The following is a 24,347-nucleotide window of genomic DNA, read 5'->3' on the forward strand; positions in this document are numbered from 1 at the left end:
TGCCACCTGCAGGGGTGGGGCCAAGGCCAAGGCCACCGAGGCTTGTACACCCAAGCACGTGATCACAGCCACTCCCATGAAGGAGAGGCAGAAACCACAGCAACAGCCCCAGTGGGCAGGCACCGGCAATGCCCATACCCAAATGCCCTAGGCAGCAATAGCAGAGGTGGTGGCGGGCCTGCAGACAGACCACACCTAGAGAACACAGAGGCCACACCCAGTGGACTCCAGTGGCCAAAACTTTCTTATGCACAGACAAAATGATAAGGCAGAGAAATGCAACACAAATGAATCAAGAGAAATCCCCAGAAAAGGACCTGAATGAGTCAGATATAACCAAATTACCACATGCAGAGTTTAAAATAACGATGTTAGGATGCTCAATGATATTAGAACAACAATAGATGGTCATTACAAACAGCTAAATAAAGAGATAGCAAATATAAAAAAGGACATTGAAATAATAAAAAAGAATCAGTCAGAAATGACATACAATATCAGAAATGAAGAACAAAATGGAAGGAATTAAAAGCAGGATGGATGAAGCTGAGAATCGAATCAGTGAGTTAGAGGACAAGAAAAATGAAGGCACGTAAGCAGAGCAGAAAAAAGAAAAGAGACTCAAAAAGTCTGAGGAAACTCTAAGAGAGATCTGTGACAACATGAAGAGAAATAACATCCGCATCATAGGGTTCCTGAAGAAGAAGAGAAAGAACAGGGATAGAGACTTTGTTCACACATATCAGAGCTGAAAACTTCCCTCAATTATGTCAGGAAAATGTCCCACAAGTTCAAGAAGCACAGAGAACTCCAGTAAAGAGAAATCCAAAGAAATCTACACCAAGACACATCATAATTAAAATACCAAAGCTAAGCAATAAAGAGAAAATATTAAAAGCTGCTAGAGAAAAGAAGGCTATCACCAACAAAGGAACCCCCATAAGGATGACTTCTGACTTCTCAACAGAAACTTGAGGCCAGAAAAGAATGGCAAGAAATATTCAAAGTAATGCAGAACAAGAGCCTATAACCAAGACTACTTTATCCAGCAAGGCTATGGTTTAAAATTGAAGGAGAAATAAAAAGCTTTCCAGGAAAAAAAACAAACCCAAAAAACCCTCAAGGAATTCACTACAGCCAAACCAATGCTGCAAGAAATGTTAAGGGGCCTGTTGTAAAAAGATCAAAGGAGAAAAAGAATATAGCAAAAAGAGGAATACAGTTATAAAGAATAAAATGACAATAAACAACTACATATCAATAATAACCTTAAATGTAAATGGATTAAATGACCCGATCAAAAGACATAGGGTAACTGCGTGGAAAAGGAAATAGGACCCGTACATATGCTGTCTACAAGAGACACACCTTAAAACAAAAGATGGGCCCTGGCCGGTTGGCTCAGTGGTAGAGCATCGGCCTGGCGTGCAGGAGTCCTGCGTTCGATTCCCAGCCAGGGCACACAGGAGAAGCACCCATCTGCTTCTCTACCCCTCCCCCTCTCCTTCCTCTCTGTCTCTCTCTTCCCCTCCCGCAGCCGAGGCTCCAGTGGAGCAAAGTATGCCCAGGCACTGAGGATGGCTCTGTGGCCTCTGCCTCAGGCGCTAGAGTGGCTCTGGTCGCAACAGAGCGACGCACCGGATGGGCAGAGCGTCGCCCCCTGGTGGGCGTGCCAGGTGAATCCCGGTCGGGCGCATGTGGGAGTCTGACTGCCTCCCCGTTTCTGGCTTCAGAAAAATACAAAAAAAAAACCCACAAAAGATGCACATGAGCTGAAGGTAAAAGGATGGAAAAAAGTATTTCACACAAATGGAAATGAAAAAAAAAGCTGGGGTAGCAATACTTATATCAGACAAAATGGACTTTAAAACCAAGGCTATAGTAAGAGATAAAGAAGGTCACTACATAATGATAAAGGGAGCAATCCAACAGGAAAATATAACTGTTATAAATATCTACGCACATAATATAGGAGCATCTAAATATATAAAGCAGACTTTGATAGATTTAAAGGGCAAGATGTGTGGATTGCTGGTGGCGGACTGCCTGCCCACCACTGTTAGGGGTCGTTTTGCCATTTGTCCCCTTGCTGCCTTGAGAAGCGGTTTCCCTGCCTGTGTGCTCGTCCCCTGTGGGAGACTCTATTAAATGGGAATGGCCCAATGCTTTCCGGGTCCGCAGTTTCTCAACTGTCTTCCCACGTCCAGTGTGGACCTGCCCGGCCTCAGCCACCAGCATTGCAGTGGACTAGGGAGTTTGGCTGCTGGAAAGTAAATAACCTGGCAGTTGAGAGAAGAAATTTCCTTGGCTCCCCTCTGCCTCTTGCCCCTGAATTCTTCCGCAACATAAGACTTTTGGGACGTTGACCTACCCTTCAGTAATTAAAAATATATATATTAAATGATAAAAAAAAAAGGGCAAGATCAACAGCAATGCTATAATAGTAGGGGATTTCAATACCCCATTAACATCACTAGATAGATCCTCAAGAAAGAAAATTAACAAAGAAACAGCAGACTTAAAGGGCATACTATATCAACTCGATTTAATAGATATCTTCAGAACCTTTCACCCTAAACAGCAGAATATACATTCTTTTCAAGTGCTCATGGTACATTCTCTAGGATAGACCACATGTTAGGGCAGAAAAGTGGACTCAACAAATTTAAGAAGACTGAAATCATATCGAGCACTTTCTCTGATCACAATGGCATGAAACTATAAATCAAGCAGAACAGAAACCTGAAAAATATTCAAACACTTGGAAACTAAATAGCATGTTATTAAATAACGAATGGATTAAGAATGAGATCAAAGAAGAAATAAAAAAAATTCCTAGAAACGAACGATAATGAGCATACATCAGCTCAAAATTTATGGGACACAGCACAAGCAGTCCTGAGAGGGAAGTCCATAGCATTACAAGCATACCTTAAGAAGCTAGAAAAAGCTCAAATAAACAACCTGACCCTGCATCTAAAAGAACTAGAAAAAGAACAGCAAGTAAAGCCCAGAGATAGTAGAAGGAAGGAAATAATAAAGATCAGAGCAGAAATAAATGACATGGAGGCTAAAGAAACAATAGAGAGGATCAATGAAACCAGGAGCAGGTTCTTTGAAAAGGTAAACAAGATCGATGAACCTTTAAGCAGACTCACCAAGAATAAAAGGGAGAGGACTCAAATAAATAAAATTAGAAATGAGAGTGGAGAAATAACAACTGACACAACAAAAATACAAAATATTGTAAGAAAATACTATGAAGAACTGTATGCCAAAAAACTAGACAACCTAGTTGAAATGAAAAAATTCCTGGAAACATATAATCTTCCAGAAATTAATCTGGAAAAATCAGAAAACCTAAACAGACCAATTACAACAAATGAGATTGAAAGAGTTATCAAAAAACTCCCAAAAAAGAAAATCCCTGGGCCTGATGGCTTCACAAGTGAATTCTACCAAATATTCAAAGAAGAACTAACTCCTATCCTTCTCAAGCTATTTCAAAAAATTCAAGAGGAAGGAAGACTTCCAAGCTTCTTTTATGAGGCGAGCATACTTCTGATTCCAAAACCAGGCAAAGACAACACAAAGAAAGAAAATTAGAGGCCAATATCCCTGATGAATTTAGAATGCTAAAATCCTCAACAAAATATTAGCAAACCAGATCCAGCAATATATGAAAAAAAATCATACACCATGATCAAGTGGGATTTATTCTGGGGAGGCAAGGCTGCTACAATATTCGCAAATCAATCAATATGATTCAGTACATAAACAAAAAAGAGAAAAACCGCATGATAATTTCAATAGATGCAGGAAAAGCTTTTGATAAAATCCAGCACCCATTCATGATCAAAACTCTCAGCAAAGTGGGAATATAGGAAATATACCTCAACATAATAAAGGCCATCTATGACAAACCCACAGCCAACATCATACTCAATGGGCAAAAATTAAAAGCAATCCCCTTAAGATCAGGAACAAGGCAGGGGTGCCCCCTTTAACCACTCTTATTCAACATAGTGCTGGAAGTCCTAGCCACAGCAATCAGATAAGAAAAAGAAATAAAAGGCATCCAAATTGGAAAAGAAGTAAAACTATCATTATTTGCAGATGATATGATATTGTATATAGAAAACCCTAAAGTCTCAGTCACTGGACCTGATAAATGAATTCAGCAAGGTGGCAGGATATAAAATTAATCCTTAGAAATCAGAGGCATTTTTAAACATTAACAATGAACTGTCAAAAAGAGAAATTAAGAAAGCAATTTCCTTCACCATTACAACCAAAAAAATAAAGTACCTAGGAATAAATTTAACCAGGAAGATTAAAGACTTGTTCTTGGAAAATTATAAAACATTGATAAAAGAAATCAGGGAAGATATAAACAAGTGGAAGCATATACCGTGCTCATGGTTAGGAAGAATAAACATCATTTAAATATCTATATTACTCAAAGCAATTTATAAATTCAATGCAATACGGATTAAAATACCAATGACTTACTTCAAAGATATAGAACACATAATCCAAGAATTTATATGGAACCAAAAGAGTACACGAATAGCCTCAGCAATCTAGAAAAGGAAGAATAAAGTGGGAGGTATCACACTTCCTGATATCAAGTTATACTATAAGGCCATTGTACTCAAACAGCCTGGTACTGGCATAAGAACAGGCATATAGATCAGTGAAACAGAACTGAGAACTGAGAAATAAACCCACACTTTTATGGACAACTGATATTTGACAAAGGAGGTAAGAGCATATATTGGAGTAATGATAGCCTCTTCAACAAATGGTGTTGGGAAAATTGGACAGCTACCTGCAAAAAAATGAAACTAGACCACCAATTTACACCATTCACAAAAACAAACTCAAAATGGATAAAAGACTTAAATGTAAGCCGTAAAACCATAAGCATCCTAGAAGAAAACATAGAAAGCTCTCTGACATCTCTCGCAGCAATATATTTGCCGATTTATCTCCATGGGCAAGTGAAATAAAAGACAGGATAAACTAATGGGACTATATCAAACTAAAAAGCTTTTGCACAGCTAAAGACATAAGAACAGAATAAAACGACAAACTATACAATGGGAGAATATATTTGACAATACATTTGATAAGGATATGTTAATAACCAAAATTTATAAAGAACTTGTAACACTCAGCACCAGGAAGACAAACAATCCAATCAAAAAATGGGCGAAAGAAATGAATAGACACTTCTCCAAAGAGGCCATTCAACGAATATTCATAAGGCAATAGTATTATGTGGGAGGAGAGATGCAGAGACAGAGTAGTTGTAATACTGAATAGGAAGGGCAGGGAAGACCTTGCCAGTGAGTGGCATTAGGGCAAGGATCTGACAGAAGGGTTGAGCCACACAGTTACCTGAGGGAAGAGCAGAGGAAACAGAAGAACCAAAGCCTAGGTGGAGGGGATGGTCTTGACACTTTTTGAGGAAAAGCAAGGAGGTCAGGGTGCCTGGAGCAGAGTAAGCAAGGGGGAAACTGGGAAAGGGTGAGGGGGAAGGACAGGTTAAACAGAGAGCCATGTAAGCCACTGAAAAACCTTGACCTTGTACTTGGAGCAACAGAGGAAGCAACATTTTAGTGACCAGCAAAATCAGAAGAATCAAGAGAAGTAGGTCAAAATGCTCTCTTTTAGCTTCTGTGGTTGCTGGGTATCTGTTGTCCACCTTGGTCTCATTTGCATCCTCATGCTGAGACTTCACGATGACCCACCCACCACAATGCATCTTGAGTTTGGAGGCAGGAGAACATAGGGGCAAAGAGCATTTGTTGATTCATTCAACAAACATTTCTTAAAAAGAAACAAATATTAAGACTATCTAGCAGGGGTCCCCAAACTTTTTACACAGGGGGCCAGTTCACTGTCCCTCAGACCATTGGGGGGCCGCCACAAACAGTGCTCCTCTCACTGACCACCAGTGAAAGAGGTGCCCCTTTCCGGAAGTGCGGTGGGAGCTGTATAAATGGTTTCAGGTGGCCACATGCGGCCCGCAGGCCGTAGTTTGGGGATGCCTGATCTAGTAGATAAAAGTGTAAGTTCTCCCCATCCATCCTCTCCTGCAGTACACAGGTCACCCCTATGCTGTCTGAATCAACTCCATTGCCACCTCACTCCCCTATTCAGCCCCCAATTCAAATCATGAGGCTATTAACAAACAAGAAGAATATGTGCTCCTTTTACTTCTATGTTAATTACTGTTTCGGTTCATTTTCACCATCAGTGTTAAAACAGAATTATAGTTACTTGGACTTGTGTCACCACCAGCCTCCATGGTAGCAGAATTCTTAATTGTTCCTCCTTTTTGTCCCTCTATTGTCTTTCTGATTGGTTGAGACTTTTACTAGGGCATAAAACTACAAAATGAAGCCCTTCATAAGATTTAGAAATGTGTGGGCAGCTCACTGACACCCACCAGGGAGGGCAGTTCCTCTCTCTGTGGGTCGCTGGCATTTCCCATCACCAATGGCTGGCTCTTTCTAGCTGTGGCTTTAAGGATCCACTGTGGTCTTCAGTCCCCATGTAGGCACGATGCTTGTTCTGTCATTGCCACAGAGGTCCTAGGTTGCCATTAGGCCGGTTTACAAAGTGTCATGTAAATGCACTGTATAGTTAGGTTCAACAAGTCATCTACCAAAGACAACATTAAGAAGTTACTGGGTTGTTCATTGCAGCATTGTTCACAGTGGCCAGGACATGGAAACAACCAAAAAGCCCGTCAATAGATGACTGGATAAAGAAGATGTGGCACATATACACTATGGAATACTACTCAGCCATAAGAAATGATGACATCGGATCATTTACAGCAAAATGGTGGGATCTTGACAACATTATACGAAGTGAAATAAGTAAATCAGAAAAAAACAGGAACTGCATTATTCCATACGTAGGTGGGAAATAAAAGTGAAACTAAGAGACATTGATAAGAGTGTGGTGGTTACGGGGGGAGGGGGGAAAGGGAGAGGGAAAGGGGGAGGGGGAGGGGCACAAAGAAAACTAGATAGAAGGTGACAGAGGACAATCTGACTTTGGGTGATGGGTATGCAACATAATTGAAAGACAAGATAACCTGGACTTGTTGATCTTTGAATATATGTATCCTGATTTATTGATGTCGCCCCATTAAAAAAATAAAATTATTATAATAAAATAAAATAAAAAGAAGTTACTGGGTTTCCCCACTGAGGGTAGAATTCCATTTTTTTCTTAACAAGCACCATCATAGCATCATCTCTAGGACTTAGACTGACTTGACATAGCACTATCATGTTTTCATTTAATCCTTACCGTAATCCTGTGAAGTGGGTATGGTTCTCTCCACTAAGTAGAAGAAACTGAGGATTAGAGAGGTTAAATGACTTACCTAAAGGTAGAATGTCAGTGGCAGGCTGTGGATTCAACCACAGGCCACCTTGCCTCACTGTTTGCTTTGTCCAATAGTCTTCTAACCCCGATCCCTGACATAAGTCAAAAAGACATTCAAATTGTCCACTAAGAACTAGCATGCCTAACCCTGAGAATATCTGACAAGAATCGCTGGGTCCTTTGGACTCACTGAAACTGCTTTGCCTTCAGCCCTCCATACCAAGCCATGAATTGGGTTTTCAGCCCAGGCAAAGCTGTGCAAATGATTCCCAGATGTTGTGAGCTGACTGCCAACACCTCAATGGGCCATCAGTCAGACAAAGGACTTGTTTGATCAGAACATGCCCTATTTTATGCATCCTGTGCAGCAGGAGACAGGCAGGGGGGCTGCAGACACTGACCATTTTCTTTAGTATAGATCACCAACCAACATGGCGGGGGTCAGGCCGTGAATGCCATTCTGTTATGGTCTGCACTGCCCAACAGAGAATAAGGCCGGAGGCTGCTGGGATTGGCTTATCTATTTGAAGTGTTTTAGGATTTTTTTTCTTTAACATAAAGGGTAATAGTGTAGACACAATTATGGCCACTTTTTCTTCATGGCACTGAATATACGCGTGGCCTCTTCTTAACATTTTCCTTTCATGCTGCAACTGATGTGCGTTCAAGTGAAACTATATTCCTATAACTAAGATTCCTAAAAGTTCACTCCATCAGCATGCATGAGAAGATCCCTCCTTTTCTGAGAAATCCATGGAGGCTTTTCTAAAAACAGTAAAGCTATGACCTGCCAGAAACAAACAGGAATCCCAGAGGGTGGGCGTCTGGCTTCCAGTTCAGACCTTCGAAGATCTCTGCCGCGACCATCCTTAGCCACTCGGATAGGGGCAGGAACGGCCAGTGCAGCACAAGCCCAGCCTGTACCTTTGCACAACTGGGGAAAAGATGCCCGTTTGGATGGATGGAGCCCAGCAGGAGGCCGCTCGCTCAGCCAGCAGAGTGGTGGACAGACTTCATGCCCATCGCCCCTTCAACTGTGGCTCTTGTCCCATGAGCAAATGGCATGATTATCATGCCACCCCAATCACTAGTGGCCCATGGGAGCTCAGATAAAGCCCCACTTTCATGGGAAACCCGTGGAGTAGGACGACAGGGAGCTGGAGTGAGGGAGGGAGGAGTGATGGGGGGGAGAGGAAGCCACAGACACCAGGTTGGAATGAGACTCTGGCAAAGAGGAAGAGGCAGGGTAGGTACAATTTGCTTTGATGAAAACAAAACAAGAAACCAGACATACATAAGAATAACAGAGAAATTCTACAATATGGGCTCCTAAAAGCTCTTATGAATTTTTTTTGGTTTGTTTTGTTTTGTAGAGGTATCACTTTATCATAACAGATGCAATACTAAAAGTTAACTTCCAATCTGCAAAACGAGATGGCAACGCTGTCCTGTCCCTCCAGAGTGAATTGGCCAGTAAGAGATCTTATGCACCCAGCTCCATTTTCACCTCTGAGATCACCCGAGAGGTGTGGTGTGTTTAGTATGGTTTTCCTCTGGTCATAATTGTTGATGTATTTATAATGGGAAGACGTGAGCTGCCCTAGAGGGAACTGTACCTGACAGAAGAACAAGAGGACAGTGAGCAGTTTCACACGGCTCCTCTCCCTTCTTTGACTTAACAAACTCTTAGTATATAACCAAGTACTCCTGTAATGTGTCATCTTGCCCAGGGACTAAAGAAAGCCCTCGCTGTACAGATTAGATATAAAAAGCATGTGCTGTAGCCAGTGTTACAAGGCACCATTTGAGTTGGCTCTCAGCAAAAATGGGGAAATGGCTTCTAGCAGGACCTTCCCTATAATAGTAATAGCTATACACACAATAGTGCATGGGCACACAGCACTAAGAATAGGTCCCACAGGTGAGTGGGGTAACCTGGACCTAAGGAGCCAGGAGTCAGTCCTCTCAGCTCAGCTTAGTCCCTGACCCCAGGCACCTGAGCTGGTCTTGATTTTAATGCCACCACAACCTCTGGTCTCAAGGGGATGCCAATCAACTTGGTCATACACAATTAGCAACGTGCTCCAGGGGGTAGGAGGATGCTGTTAGGTAGCACAAGGAGCCATCTAAAACCAAAGATGGAAGAAATAACAAGGGAGGTTGAGATGGACAGAAATAGACGAACATCCTGAAGAAAAGAATGAATTTTGGAAATATCCAAGAAGTTGGTGGAAGGAAATGAGGGACAGCCTGGAAAGTGAGAAAGAAAAGCCGAAGCAAAGGGATTCCACAAAATGCATTTTAGGGCAACCGAAGATTGGGGAGAACACCAAATTTATCCAGAAAATTCCAAACCCAAGGATGGTGGTATTTTTAATAAATAGTAAAAAACTGCGTAAAGGAGAGAATCTTTAAGAAGAATGCACAAAATAATCCCATTACTGAAAAACAGATGGGGGGTAAGAGAGAGAGAGAGAAGTAGACACTCTAACTAACATGATGAACCCAACGAATCAGCAAGAGGACAAAGAATAAAGAGTTTGAAGGCATTGAGTAATCTGAATTAACCAAGACCTAATAAAATAGATTTTAAAGGCATGTACTTACACTAAGAATATAGGAAACAATAATAAAAATTACTGATAATCAAAAATGCCCTTAAATAATTTTACTTAAAAATCGGATTTGAATTTATTAAAAAATAATGATCTTACAAAGGTTGTGACCTAAACATAACAATCATAAACAAAAAAGATATATATATATATATGTATATATATTTACACATACATTTATATATATTCCACTAAGAAGCGATGTGTAAACACAAGACCGAAAGCACACGTGCTCACTGGCTCCACAGCAATGGCAGTAACAGTTCCATCAGACTTGAACTTGTCTTTGAAAAAGCCCAAGTGATCACTGACGATTCTCACTATTGTTCAAACCTTATCAATTAAAATCCTCTGGAGGTTTGTTTTCTCCATGAATTAAAACAACAACAAGATTTTAAACAGCTACTCAGATTGTTTGGGAAAGAGCATCAATTCAAAGCCATAAGTCATCTGGAAGATTGATTTTATTTACCAGGGTTCAAGGCAGTTCCATGCACAATCCAGAATATGTTCACTGCTCTTCAAATAAAAAGGAAGTTCCCAGTGCCTTGACCTATACCACTGAGGGTTCACCCATGAGTTTCATGGACTTAAGGCTAAATGCAGAATTAAGTAAGTCTTTATTCAAAGTTAACAGCCAACAAATTGGAAAACTAAATCACACCCTACTCCACTCACCATTTCATGTTAACATAGGAATCACACACAGAAGATCCCCTCATTTGAAAATTTCAAAGCCAAACATGACCATTAACCAACTTGATGATTAACTGCGATAATATCTTTGTTGAATGACTATTAATATTTTTAGTGCAACTTTTACTATGCCGGTGTTACTATATGTTCCCCCCGAAAAAGAATTTTTCCAAACCTAGACACTGAAATTCTGAAGCAAAGTCAGCCTATCAATATGCTGATTTTTAAAGAAATAAAGAAATTCTGGCCTGACCAGGTGGTGGCACAGTGGATAAAGTGTCAGACTGGGATGCCGAGGACCCAGGTTCAAGACCCCAAGGTTGCCAGCTTGAGTGCGGGCTCATCTGATTTGAGCAAAGCTCTCCAGCTTGGACCCAAGGTTGCTGGCTTGAGCAAAGGGTTACTCGGTCTGCTGGAGGCCTATGGTCAAGAGAAAGCAATCAATGAACAACCAAAGTGTCGCAACAAAAAAACTGATGATTTATGCTTCTCATCTCTCTCCGTTCCTGTCTGTCTGTCCCTATCTATCCCTCTCTCTGACTCTCTCTCTATCTCCGAAAAAAAGAAAAAAAAGAAATTCTGGCAAGAGAGGCATAAAAGGATAAATACTTTTCTAAAGCACTGCTTCTCAAACTGTGATGAAGAATCACTTGTTCTTTTATTTCTTATATTCAAAACATAAGCCCCACTTTTTAATTCTTGGATTCCACAGACGTGAAATGACTCTGGTAACTTGCTCCAGAAGTTCCTAAGTGCCTCCTGTCAATGTCTACACTGGTCACTGACCAGTAACAGTCAGCCCGGCCACCATGCATAGGCCACCCGTGGAGCAGCCCTGGCCAAAGTCTCATTGCTCTCTCAGAACTGGAATTTTAATTTTATAAACGGTGATTCTCAAAAATGCAACAAGGTCCACCCAGACTCATACCCATAGTTCTGCAAAATAAACATTTAAAAAGAAAGGCTAATCTCCCAGAGGAAAGTGAACTGCTGCAACTTTCAACAGATTAGGGTTGTGTTGTTGCTGCTGTCCTTCCCAAACACCCTGCAGGGCCAATTTATTTAAACTCTCTTTTACAGCAGAATAGCAACAAGGGCCACAAAAGACAAGATGCAAGGTTTGACTCCCCACCCTGCCACTTCCAGGCTGTGCTGGTTTGGATCAGAAACTTAACCTCAGGATGCTCAATTTTTTATCCACAGAACAAGAGGATGATAGATCTACCTCACAGGATTAGGGGAGATTTTGCCCATTAAGAGCTTAGCACAGTGAGTGAGGCATACATACAGAGTGTTCAGCAAATGTCAGCCATGTTGGCCACAAATTTGGCAAATGGTGTCACTCCCACACGAAGTGAAATGGTGCCCAACACCCCCTCCTGAGAGCTGGCCACCAGAGTCCTCACTTGGAGCTGCAGTGCCCACTTAGTGCCCTGCACTGCCCACTCAGATCATTGCGTTTGACCTCCTGGTCAAGCAGAAAGAGGTGAAAAGTGGGGAGCACAAATTTGAGGCAAGGGAGCTGACTCTGCCCCCAAGTCCCCACATGGAAAGACACTCTCGTTCTTCAATATCAAACCATAACAACTAACAAACACATCCCCCATTTTGGCATCAGCAACGGATCCAGATTTCACCCCTCTCAAAAGCTGCTGTACATGGCTCTGCTTTAGCTGGACCAGAAACTCCCTTGACATACAACTCAAGTTATTGTCTGATATCGTGCGTTGGGCTGGTTTTGACTCGTCACATAGACCTGAGGGGATCCAAAGAGGTGTGCTATGCCCCTGGTTCTGTCCCCTGACATTGTGACCTGGAGCAAGCTACTCAGTCATCTGCTTCAGGTCCCATCAGTGACAGGTGGGTTGTTAGAATGCTGACAAGAACAGCAGGGTAATGGATGTGGGAGGGGAAGAAACATACATATGTTTATACAAGGAGGGGCAAAAGTACACTTACAATTATTCACATGGAAAATAATACAATAAATAAATAATAATACAAGAATGAACTCCATGTTCTGCATACTCACAACTATAATCTCACTTTTTCCCACCCTGTATATATATGTATATATACATGAAGAATTATCCCTTGTCACATGGTACTCCCTCATCACACATAATATACACTGCAAACCCTATAAACACAAACCATGTACTTTTAAATCCTGGCGCCATAAAGGTCCGAGTGCTTTCAGCATTCACCACAATGACAATGATTTAGGCAACCTTGTGGATCCTTTCTAGCTCATATCACAAGCTGCTGTACTTCTGAAATCACGAGTCCTATTCTTTGTCTATTGCTTACCATCATCTGTAGAACTTCCCGCAACCGACATCATCGGCCCATCCATTTTGGGTTCACCCGTCTCCCTTCACCCCTTGGATGTACAAGCACTACTGGTTCTGCCAATCATTTGCCATTCCATCCCCCAATGTCTGCCTGTATGTAAATCTTCCTTGGGTGAACGTGAAAGCTGACCCCAAGCACACATCTGTCCAGCACTCGGACGTTCTCAGCCAATCTCATTTCGACATTCATTTCCTGGCACTAGAGATGCTGCTGGTTTTCTTGCAGTAGAAAATTCCTGTTCTCCCTAAACAATGCCTATCAGGAGTCTTGACCTCTTATTTCTTCCTGCTTCAAATCCTTCTTCTGGGTTTTTTTGTCAGTCAATATGTAAAAAAAATGTGAATGCTAAACTGAAGGCTTTTCATGTTCAAAGTATTTCAGGTTAGGAAGGTGCATTGGAGATCAACGCCCAACTAAGCATTGAATGTTTCCTCCAGCAACGAGGCCAAGTAGTCATCCAATGTCAGCTTGATCTCCCCCAGTGACAGAAACTTCCCTCTGCTCTGGGGCAGTTTACAGTGTGAGCAAGTTCTCCTTCCTTCTGACCTGGGAGCTATCTCCCTTTCATCGGTAGGTTTCATTCAGTCTTTTCCCACACAGTCGGGTGATGTACATAATCAACCAAATCTCTTTTACGTGATGGCCGAAGAGGTAGCTGAGGACTCTCTTCTCCAGACTGAACCTGCCGCGATGTGGCTTCCAAGATCCTCAACACTTTAGTTGCCTCCCCTCTGGAAAGGCTCTGATAACCCACCTAGGTCCTGGGATCTTCTGTGCTATAGTGTTTCCTCATATTCTGTTCCATCCCTTATTCCCTCCCCAAATGGCATGCACATGACCTCCTAGTGAGCTTGCTTAATGGTCCCGGAGAAGACAGGGATTCATGTCCACACAGAGCCAACACAATGGACCCCCAAGGGTGGCTGGCTGGCCCACCCATATTTCCTGTTACTTCTCATACATTCAAGTTGGCCCAATTGTTCATAGGACAATCCAGTCAGAACCTCAAAGCAAGCCTTCCCACAAGACCCAAGTGCTGCCTTAACTCCATCTTAATCCAGGATATCAGCCCTCCGTCCCTCCACCTACTTGCCCCTTTCCTAATCTGAGTCTCTTGCTCATATTTGTGATTTCGATGTTATCATTTGTGAGGGTAGCCAGAAAGTCCATACAATATTCCTTCTTACCAACGAGCTAAATCCATATATAATTAACATTTGTCTAGTACTTTATAATTTACACTCATCTTAACCTTCAGAGCAACCCTGAGCAGTGGGTGTTATGCTCACTTTACAGATGAGGAAACTGAGGCAGACCAGGAACTGGAACACAAGGGGGTCTTCTGATTTTATGTTTATTTCCACATTAGGAGCTTACACATCTGAGGCAGAAAAATTTTTCTAAGGTTAAGTTCCAAGTATCAAATAAAGAATGAGTCACAGAGGGGGAAAAAAAGCAGAGGAATCTGGTTTCTATTTCTGGCTTCGCTGTAAATTAACTCACAGGTTCACTTTCCTGGTCCTCTGTTTCCTCATTCATAAAATCAGGGGACTGAATTCAGACAACCCTGACGTCTTCTCCTGCTCAGCTGTCCCCCATCTGCTACCCTGTCTCCACCATGTTGCCAAAATTAGGCAGAAAACATTGCTGAAATACTTTTCTTTTTGTTCCTAGGGCTTTTCAAGTTTCTAAGATTAGCTGGATAGTATTTAATAACTATCCAGCCAGTCTGTCAAGAAGGAAGAAAAAAAAATTGTCATCTATTTACTGGTTAATATTTAAGCAGTTCATTCTGTAATGAGAAAATAAATCTGGAAACACCAGCCATCGGGCTGTGCCCACAAAGACCCTCATCCGATTGAAAACCATCTTTAGAGCTACACAATCTTAGGACAGTGGTTCTCAAAAATGTCTGGAGACATTTTTGGTTGTCACAACTGGGAAAGGTACTATAGGAATCCAGTGGGTAAAGGCCAAGAATGCTGCTCAACGTCCTCCGAGTCACAGGTCAGTCCCCACCGCAAATTACCTGGCCCACAAAGTCAACAGGTCTGAGGCTGAGATCTTATCTCAAAGAGTGAGGTCCAAGAATGGTCCCTAGTGTTTTTAGCCAAACTGGCCCACATGAGAGGCTAAGCAGGTGGGCCGACCTGAACGAACCGAAGGTCTGGACACTGCTCTTACCTTGCGAAGAAGGAAGCGGCCACCGAGGTGCCTGTGGAAGTCTCAGTGGCCACACAGGAGCCCTGCGAGGCTGGGACGCTGGAGGCTGAAGGCTTGTCTGCATTGTAGCAATTCAGCGCCACTTCCGACAGGCCCTCCTGGCTGGGGTCTGTCATCAGCTGGGAGATCTGAGGAGGAAAATGGATACTGAGCTCATTACCTGTGGCTCACTGCACATCCTGGCCGCCACTGTCAGCATCTCTCAGAGTGGGCATAGGGGAGAGAAGCCGGCAGGGGACGCGTCCTCGTGTTATACAGCCCTGTGGGGCTCTGGGCTTCTCTAAGGCTATTTTCAGCATTTTATAATAGTTAGGATGCCTTCTCACTTATATTAAAAATAATGGAGTAAAATCACCCCTGACACTGTAAGTTTCAATTATGTCTGTGTCTCCCCTTCTGTTTGGAGGGAAAAGCACGAACCATTATCCACACTGTTTGCAGCCCAAGACCTGACCAGCAACATCAACTAATGCTAGCTGGTATCTAACCAGGAGTAGCCCCAAGTGCTCTCAAATGGACGAGTGGGGCAAAGGTATCATTTCATTAAGGGAGACGTATACCTGCTAATGACGAACATAAGAAATTGAATGAAACATGATTTGTTGTTTGCTGTAGGCAGTCAGCACACAGATGACTTGGAAAAGCTCATAAAAATAGACACAGCCACTATGAATTACCAATGGGGTTTATGGGGAGGGTTTAGATCATTTCAATAGACTTAATTTTCCTAGTGGCTCTTGAAGATAAATGGTTTCCATTTTATTTGCAATAATTGCCTTTATAACGGAAGTTCTAGCCGATAGCAATAGGTCCATTTCGCCTGAGTCCACATAATATGCTATGAAGAACCATACTTCTACCCACAATGAGAAGCTTGCATACAAACATACTTTGGGGAAGTGCAATAATTATGCAGTAAAGTCTAATGCGCCATTTCGAAAACGTGTTACTTTAGATCTTCGGTCAGCTTGCAAAGAGCAAAAACTGTTTTTATTTTTTTTTAAAAAAAGAAGAAGAAAAAAAGAAAGCTTCAGTTTTAAACGAAAAAGGTCTCCAGCCAGCTCAAAGTCCTTAAATGCTGAGTGGAAAATGTTGCTAATTGCCTATAAAACACATGGGCAATACAGCGAAGGTCAGTTCCCACTTTGTGATGCAGCGGGCCAGCAGGCCAGTGAGAGAGTCCTGTTCATTAACCTTCGGACATAAAAAAACGTTTGTACTTTTCACTATTAGCAGAATAGCCTTTACTCTGAGCCTCATTGACTTGAAACTTTGCTCTGCTTACATTCATGCTCTTACTTGGAAAGCCTTGGCATTATTCAGCTGAATTCCTGCCAACACATACTTTCTTATTCTCATTATTCGGCACGTTGTAAGGAAAGCCAACCCACATAAGAGAAATCGGTGTAGGAGCAGCAAAGGCAGCAGATGACCTGGAGAATGTCCCCAGTGCTCAGCAGGGGCGCTGCTCAGTGCAGAGTGGAAACCAGTCACCTCTCCCTGAGCTGACTCTGCAGCCCGTTGCTATGAGCTCCTCTCCACCAGCGGTCACTCTCCCGAGGGACGAGGAAGACTAGAGGGGGCCACTGAGACAACCAGGGGGCTGAAGGTATGGCCAGCACGCTGTTGTCACCACAAAAGAGCACTTATGGAGTTCCCGTCGGAGATGATGCCATCCTGGATAGGGTCCAAAAACAAAATCCCTAAATTCATAGCACCATTTAGTTTCATCAAAGTAGCTCTGATCCAAGACACACATACTGATTTTAACACACAAAGATGGCTGGGAAAAAGTCAGTAAGCAAGTATGTGTGGGTGTGCAGTTTGTGACAATGTATGTACGTGGGTTCACTAACGTGGCCATCCTCTGATCTTCTGTTCACGGTATTGTTCCCCCGCCATTTCTGTGTATTTCTAACCTGAAGTCAGGGGTGAAAGGAATAGAATTTTCTGCCTCATCATGTATGCGCTGTCCTTACAAGTGCCCTGCAAACCCACAGAGAAGCCACTGAGGATATAGGTGACGAATGGCAACTCAGATGCTGCAGTTTACTGAATAACCTCACCTCCAGACAGACTTGGGGGATTATACAAGTAAACTTTGCTTAGTCACTGACCTCAAGAGATTTGAAAGAAAGCTAGATAGAAAAACTTGTAGTCATCCAGGGACACATGTCCTCTCTCTCCTTCCCCAATAAAGGTGAATGTACATGTAGAAATAGTTATCTGCGATTTGGTAATGGGGAGCTTCCAAAATTCTGTTTTAGCCAAATCTTTAGGGCCTCTCCAACCTAATATTTGCGTCACATGTGGCCCTCAGGGGACTAGGAGGAAGGAAGATGTCAGCGTTCACCAGCTCAGTGCCCACAGGGTGAGCGCTTGATGCCATCCCCAGGCTGCAGGAGGAGACTGGGCTGAGCCTGGGTCATCTCCAGCATGGGCCCAGTGCTGCAGACCCCGTCACACAGCACGTGTGACTGAGATGCTGCCACATGCCTTGGGCCTCTCCGTGAACCCCTTTGGTGCCTGGCCTCCCCACACATCAGGGACGGTTCTCTCAAAACCCCCCGTCTCCCACGTCTGGGAAACCTGACGTTCTGGTGGGAAGGGTTTTGCATCTTGATTCTATGTCTGTCCCTGCCCTAGTCTAGAAGCTGCAGCTGAAAACTTGCCGACAGTCCTAATCGTGAACTGGGGTGGGGGTCGGAGGCAGGCGGGTGACTAGATTTGCAGCACAGGATCTTGTTTGGCTCAGTATTGATGAAAATCTGCTTTTAGCTCCCCATCTTGGTTCCACGGACCAGTTCACTGAAGCAACAGCATCTCCTGCTTTCAAAACAACACATGGCATCCACAGTGGTGGGAAATTCAATACGGGGTGGCAGTAAGAAGAACCAGGACACAGGGAGAGCGTGCACATGTGTTTGCACACATGTGTGCTTGTCCCTTCGGGGCCCTTAGCATGCAGAAAGCCCCAGCCATCCTTCATGTGCACGGAAGCTGCTTCTCACAGACCTCACAGATAAAGCCGCTCTCTCCATTCTAATCTTCGGCAAGATTCGTGTCTTTCAACCACACACAAATTTTGCCCTGACACTTCAGTTTGAGGAGCTTGTAGATTTGTCCCCAAAGAAATGAAAAACCTTGAATTTGGTGACAATCTTAACACAGAATCGAGACAAAAGGTGTTGGGCTCTTACAAACCGAGGCTGCTTCTGCATCCATCTCAAACCACAATCTGTAAGCCAGTGCCCTTTAACTTCCCCCGTTGACTGGAATGACTCAGTGTTTCCAGCGTGTCTCAGCATGGGGGGCCCATCTTCAATGAAATTACTGACCCAGAAAGTCACCTCTCTCTGACTCTGCCAAGGCAGCAGGGAACTCCAACAGTCTCCATTTCCCGTGTAGACACATCTACGGACAGCAAATGCATCTTGCTCAGTCTTGAACTACATGTAATGCCATGATGACCCCCAAATCTCAAAAAAATAACATTTAATAGCATTTCTTCTGAGGCAATTACTATCTCACTGTTTGGGGACGTCTCTTTCATTGTTATATGGTTGTACCTGAATGTACTGAGCTCCCACGGCAGTGCCCAGCGCACAGTGGGCACTCTAAATATGTCCCACGTGTCCCAGGATCACCTGAACAAGCAGCTCCAGGCTGAGGACTGGCTCTGAGGTCCAGGCTTCCCTGTCACAGAGCAGTGGTGGGGAGGCTGACCTCCGTGTGGTCCTCTCCCAAGGGACAGAGCATTCTCTGTCCAGGACCATTTGATGGTAAATTTTAGGTTATGTATAATTTACCACAATTTAAAAAAGTAAAAAGGAACACAACAAAAAACCCAGGTATCCCCGTGCCTGCTTTGCCATTTGAGAGAGATGTGCTATGAGGACTCTCCAGGTGGAGGTGAGTCAGAGAATGGGGCCAAGAGCCCGGGGTTCTGTCCTCCGGGGATTCTGATGGTGTGCTTCACAGGGTGGTCTCGGGGACAAGACCCCACCAGCCTGTACACCCTGGCTTGTAGGTGTTGGGTCAACCTGAGCCCTCACCACGAAGGAGCAGGACAGGTGGGGAAAGAAACCAGGGAACAGCAAAGCCCAGAGGGAACTGAGGCTGGAAAACCCCCTCTGAACTCAGCCCTCTGGCTGAACATCAGTCCATTTCTTTCCACTTGCTTGAGTATAACACCATCTTTTCTTGTCTTCCCTCATGCCTGCCGGACCCTTCAGTTAACATTATTCCCCTAATGTGGTGTCCCAGGCCCAGGTTGGTTCCAATCCTTCCTCAGGCTCACTGTTGCTTTCAGGCATTTAAATACAACAGATCATTTTTCTATGGTGCTTGCCATACTGTCCCCAAGCACAGGCAGTTACCACCTAACTTGAGTCTTGTCCCCCAGGCCTGGCTCAGTCCTCCCAGAGGCACAAATCACCCATGACACTCTGCCACTGGCCTTGAGGAGTCAGACAGATAGACCCCTCCCCAAGCTGTCTAGCATCAAGGGGCCAAGATGGGATCCTCATGTTCCAGGGCTGGACGTTTGATTACCCTTATTATCTTAGCTTGCTTTGGCTATAAATTTTATTAGCGGCCATAAAATTATCCATCCACAGCATTTGACTCAGTGACCTCTTGCAAAAGAGAATTCCACAGGCTGGTGCTGCAGAGGGCCCCGAGAACTGCCTCTCTCCACCCTGGATTTACAGCCTCGCTCACCTCCTTTGGGCTCTGCCCTGCAGGATGAGCCTGGTGGGCAAACAGAAGAGGCTGCTCACATTTCACCATCCCCCTATCCCCTCTGTACCTGATGGCTGTTTTCTTTGATTCTTTGTGCTGCTAGAAGGTAAAGGGGCAGAACTGCCCACATGCTTTAGAAAACACTGAGCTACAGGATAAAGCCAATGACCAGTGGCATTTCTGTTTCCGTCTCTTCCCTTAGTGTCTGAGTTTGGAGAACGACACCTCAAGGCAGAGCTCAAATATTCTTTTCCAGAGTATCTTTTAATGAATGCCAAAGTCTTGCCTTCAAGCTTGGATTATTTCTACATATGCATGGTACTTCACCTTGAAGACAGGTTGAATCACAATAATTTCAAGACTTACTCCTCAATTATGTTTTGTGGGGTGGTTTTGGTGACATAGTCAATGATATATAATGATATAAGGAGTCCAGTTGATATGACATTAGGTATCCTCATGAATCATCATCAAACTTGTCATTTTTGAACACTTACTATGAGCCAGGTTGAGTTCTAAGAGCTTTAGATTTATTCTACCATGTTTAATCCTGATTTAAAAAAAGAAACCTATGAGGTAGGCACAATTGTTATAATTCAATAGCTTAAACTTCCACATGGAAAACCTTGGAACACATCATGCCATTGGGTTGGCTTGCCATCCTTGAGTTTATCTTGCCCCAATCACATCACCCAGAGCCAGGACAGCTCTTCAGCTCTGGTTCTCCCTTCAGAAAATGGGGTAACAGCAAAAGATTTGATAAAGAGCAGAGAATGGGATCATTTGAATTATTTCTCCATGTGCACAATAGCTCACTCTACCAAGTGCTTTGTGATTTTCCTGATCAAATAAAACTAAAAATAAATGGTCCAAATCTTGATGTAACTGATTTTACATTCAACTTGGAACTGAGCAAACTTAGATTGAGTAGAGTTGTCAAGAGGAAATCAGAACCCTCATCAACCCAACCTTGGCATCAGGGTCGATGCGCCCGAAGCTACTCCCAAACCTACAGAGACTAACTGCCCTCTTCCTGTATTGAATTCCCAGGGACTGTACTCTATTACAGGAAGGTTACCATTGTTTTCACCCCAATACTCAACCAAGAGCCAGTGCCCAAGGAGACATGCCCTGAACACTCTTCCCACCACTGATGTCAGAGCCACCCCGCTCCACGTGTCCCCATCCCTGTCCTTATGATATAAGAGCAAATGTCTCATAACTAATGTCACTGGTCTCTCTCCATAACCATGACAAGCCCTGTGACAACAGGGACTGGGTCTTGCTCACCTCCATATTACCAGCATAGCACAGAGTGTGAATATTGCCTATATCTAATAAAGACATCAATTAATACATTAACAAATACATGCAAATAAAAATGAATTTCATTTGGTTGAATTGGGATTGCCAGAGTTGGTTTTTAAGGAATAAGGTTATTTTTACTTGATTTAAAAAAAATTATGAATAGGGTATATGAAGTTTTACTTAATAAAAATAACATATTTCAACATATATGTAATTCAATTTAGTGGTGAGACAAATGACTGGGGGGGGGAGAGAAAAAGAAAACACGGGACAAAGGAACAGAGGCAAAGGAAAAAGAAATAGGAGAAAGGGAAAGGAAAGAGAGAAAAGAAATTTACATGAAAAGATTTTTAAGAAAGGGAAGAAACGACCAGTGATTGTCCCTCTCAGCCAGCTTGCGTGTGAGTGTGTGACCACCGCAGCTGGAAAGCTGGAATTCTCTAGAATATTAAACAAGCCATCCTAAAAACAGGGTTGCCAGGAGAGGAGAAACCAAGCCCAGAGGCTGAGGTCCCACTGCTTTCCCTGATGTCCCCAGAACCAGACAAGACTTTCAACTAAATTCAGAACCCCAATGCCTAGAAAGGTACAATGTACAAGCTGAGAAACTCAAAAGATCTGTGGCACAAAAACGGATCCACTCTCTCCCTTTGCCATTGCAGAAACAGTTCTAACCTCTGAAGAAAAGGGCTTGGAATGTTTGAGGACCTGAATGCCTACTATATATCACTTTTGCAGAATGGCACTGTTTATTAGCTGTGCTTCCAAGGGAAACACAATAAGATTAAGAGACTGAACATTAGATTACCTGGAGCTGATGTAGCATTTAATCCTCATACAGGTCATGGCCTTTCCATCCATGCCCAACCTGCTGTGTTTTGTCTGTAGGGGGCATTACCCTGTACCTTTAAGTAGCAGGCCCTTCCCAGAGGATGTGTCCCTGTTCTCCACGTGAGACGAGACTAATGTTTGGAAAACTTTCCAGGAAACCAGCAGAGCCTTATGGCCTGGAATTTAAAATATGCATTACATTCCTTGTAGGCATCTTACTTCCTCATATTTTTCTTCAGCTCTTATGAAAAAAAAGAATCGGGAGGGACCTGTAGACAATACTTGGCTTAAGTGACCTACCTCAGTCTGAAGAATTGTCAGTTTGCTAGATCCTGCATTCTAGGCAAAGCTGGGAAAACATATGCACACACACACACACACACACGCATGCATGCACACATATGCATGTATGCACACACATATACCCCTCAGGATGCCGGGGACAATAGCCCATATAAGGCAGAGGGGCGAGGTCCACAGCTGCTGGAGCCCAGACACCAGGAGCCAAGAGAGCACGGGTCTGCAGGGCTCCAATCAGCCACGGAAGGTGTGTTTCCCTATTTGGAGCCTTTCAAGGAAGGCAGCAGCACTGAAACTGGCTCCAGATTGTAGGATTTATCCTGCTTTGCCCTGGGCAGCTCCAAACCACAGCCACAAAAGACAGTCAGATTGGAAACAGGCTGGACCAAACAGACTTGCTAGGGTGACCCCAGTGCCTAGCAGAGGATATATCATTCCTCACACCCTCAGTAAATGCTGCACTGAATAGTAAAGACCCACTCTGAGCCTGGCTTGCTTGATGACAACACAAGGGACTCTCTTAGCCCTAATTTCCCCAGCTGGAGGAACTCATGAGACTGAGTCTGGGATGAAATGAGATAATGTGGCTGAATGTGCTGAGGTTCAAAAAATCATAATCAAAGTCAATGTCAAATATAAAGCAGGGACATTTAGAAACATTCCTGGTCATCTCTAAAGTATGCCCCTGATTTAACATTTGTGTGAACTTCATACAAACACATCAAAGACAAGAACAACAACATTCTCCAGCATTGTCCCAAACCACCAATGGTGAACAAGGAACTGATCTCATGTAAGGGTCAGCTGGTGGCTCCAATACGAGGCACAGACTGTCATAGTTCCAGCTTTAAATGGACCCTACGTCTCTCACCTCCTCTTTTTACCAACTGCAGAAATGCCAAATGCTATGCCATCCAGAAAGCAATTTTCAAAGAAAAAAATCTTTTAATGGAGCTGGAAAAGGATTTAGGTATAGTCTATTCCAGTGGTAGTCAACCTGGTCCCTACCGCCCACTAGTGAGCATTCCAGCTTTCATGGTGGGCGGTAGCAGAGCAATCAAAGTATAAATAAAAAGATAGATTTAACTATAGTAAGTTGTTTTATAAAGATTTATTCTGCCAAACTTAGCAAAAATCCGACATAAAGTACTTGGTAAGTAATTATTATTATATGCTTTAACTTGCTGTAACTCTGCTTTATAAATTTTACAAAGTAAAGTTACTTCCCTACTTTGTAAATCACCATTACTGTGGAACTGGTGGGCAGTTAGAAAATTTTGCTACTAACAGAGATACAAAAGTGGGCGGTAGGTATAAAAAGGTTGACTACCCCTGGTATAGACCAACTTACAATGTGTCGGTGTGAAGAGACGTGACCTGGATTGGTGAGGTGAGTTGTCCAAAATCACATATCTCGTCTGTGGCACAGCTATTTAATTGCAGAATTTATTTAGAAAACTAACAATAAGATGATGGCAGAATTGTAAAATGATTACAGATCCCTGAAATACAGAGAGAGAGAGAGAGAAAGAGAGAGACTAGTTCAGCCATAAGCCAGGGCTCAGCTCTAGCCAAATGGCTTGCTGTGAGGCCTTAATAAAGTCCATTAACCTCTCTGCAATTCTGCTTCCAAAATCAGAGCTCTGTCATAAAGAATATTAAATAAAAACACTCGCAAGCATCCTTCTCTTCAAATCACAGCAGCTTCAGACTCAAAATCAAAGCTTTAAAGTCTCTCATTGGAAACCTGCACAGGAGTAGGCAAACATTTGTGTGCTGACCTCACGTAATCTTGTGAAGCCGTTTGGGATTGATCCTCCATCTATTTCCCTCTGAGTTTAAGATCACTCACTCTATAAAGTCAGT

The 24,347-nt window shown here is 43.2% G+C and overlaps 1 protein-coding gene across 1 annotated transcript in view; it reads right to left on the reverse strand.

Moving 5' to 3' along the window:
• KIF26B (kinesin family member 26B) overlaps positions 1 to 24,347 on the reverse strand; it is a 467,067-nt gene that overhangs the window by 211,869 nt on the left and 230,851 nt on the right. The window contains exon 4 of the mRNA XM_066381702.1: positions 15,261 to 15,427. Within this exon, the coding sequence (XP_066237799.1) occupies positions 15,261 to 15,427 (167 nt within the window). The remainder of the gene's footprint in view (positions 1 to 15,260; positions 15,428 to 24,347) is intronic.

Source organism: Saccopteryx leptura, chromosome 1 (genome assembly GCF_036850995.1).
Source record: "Saccopteryx leptura isolate mSacLep1 chromosome 1, mSacLep1_pri_phased_curated, whole genome shotgun sequence".
NCBI classification, from domain to species: Eukaryota; Metazoa; Chordata; class Mammalia; order Chiroptera; family Emballonuridae; genus Saccopteryx; species Saccopteryx leptura.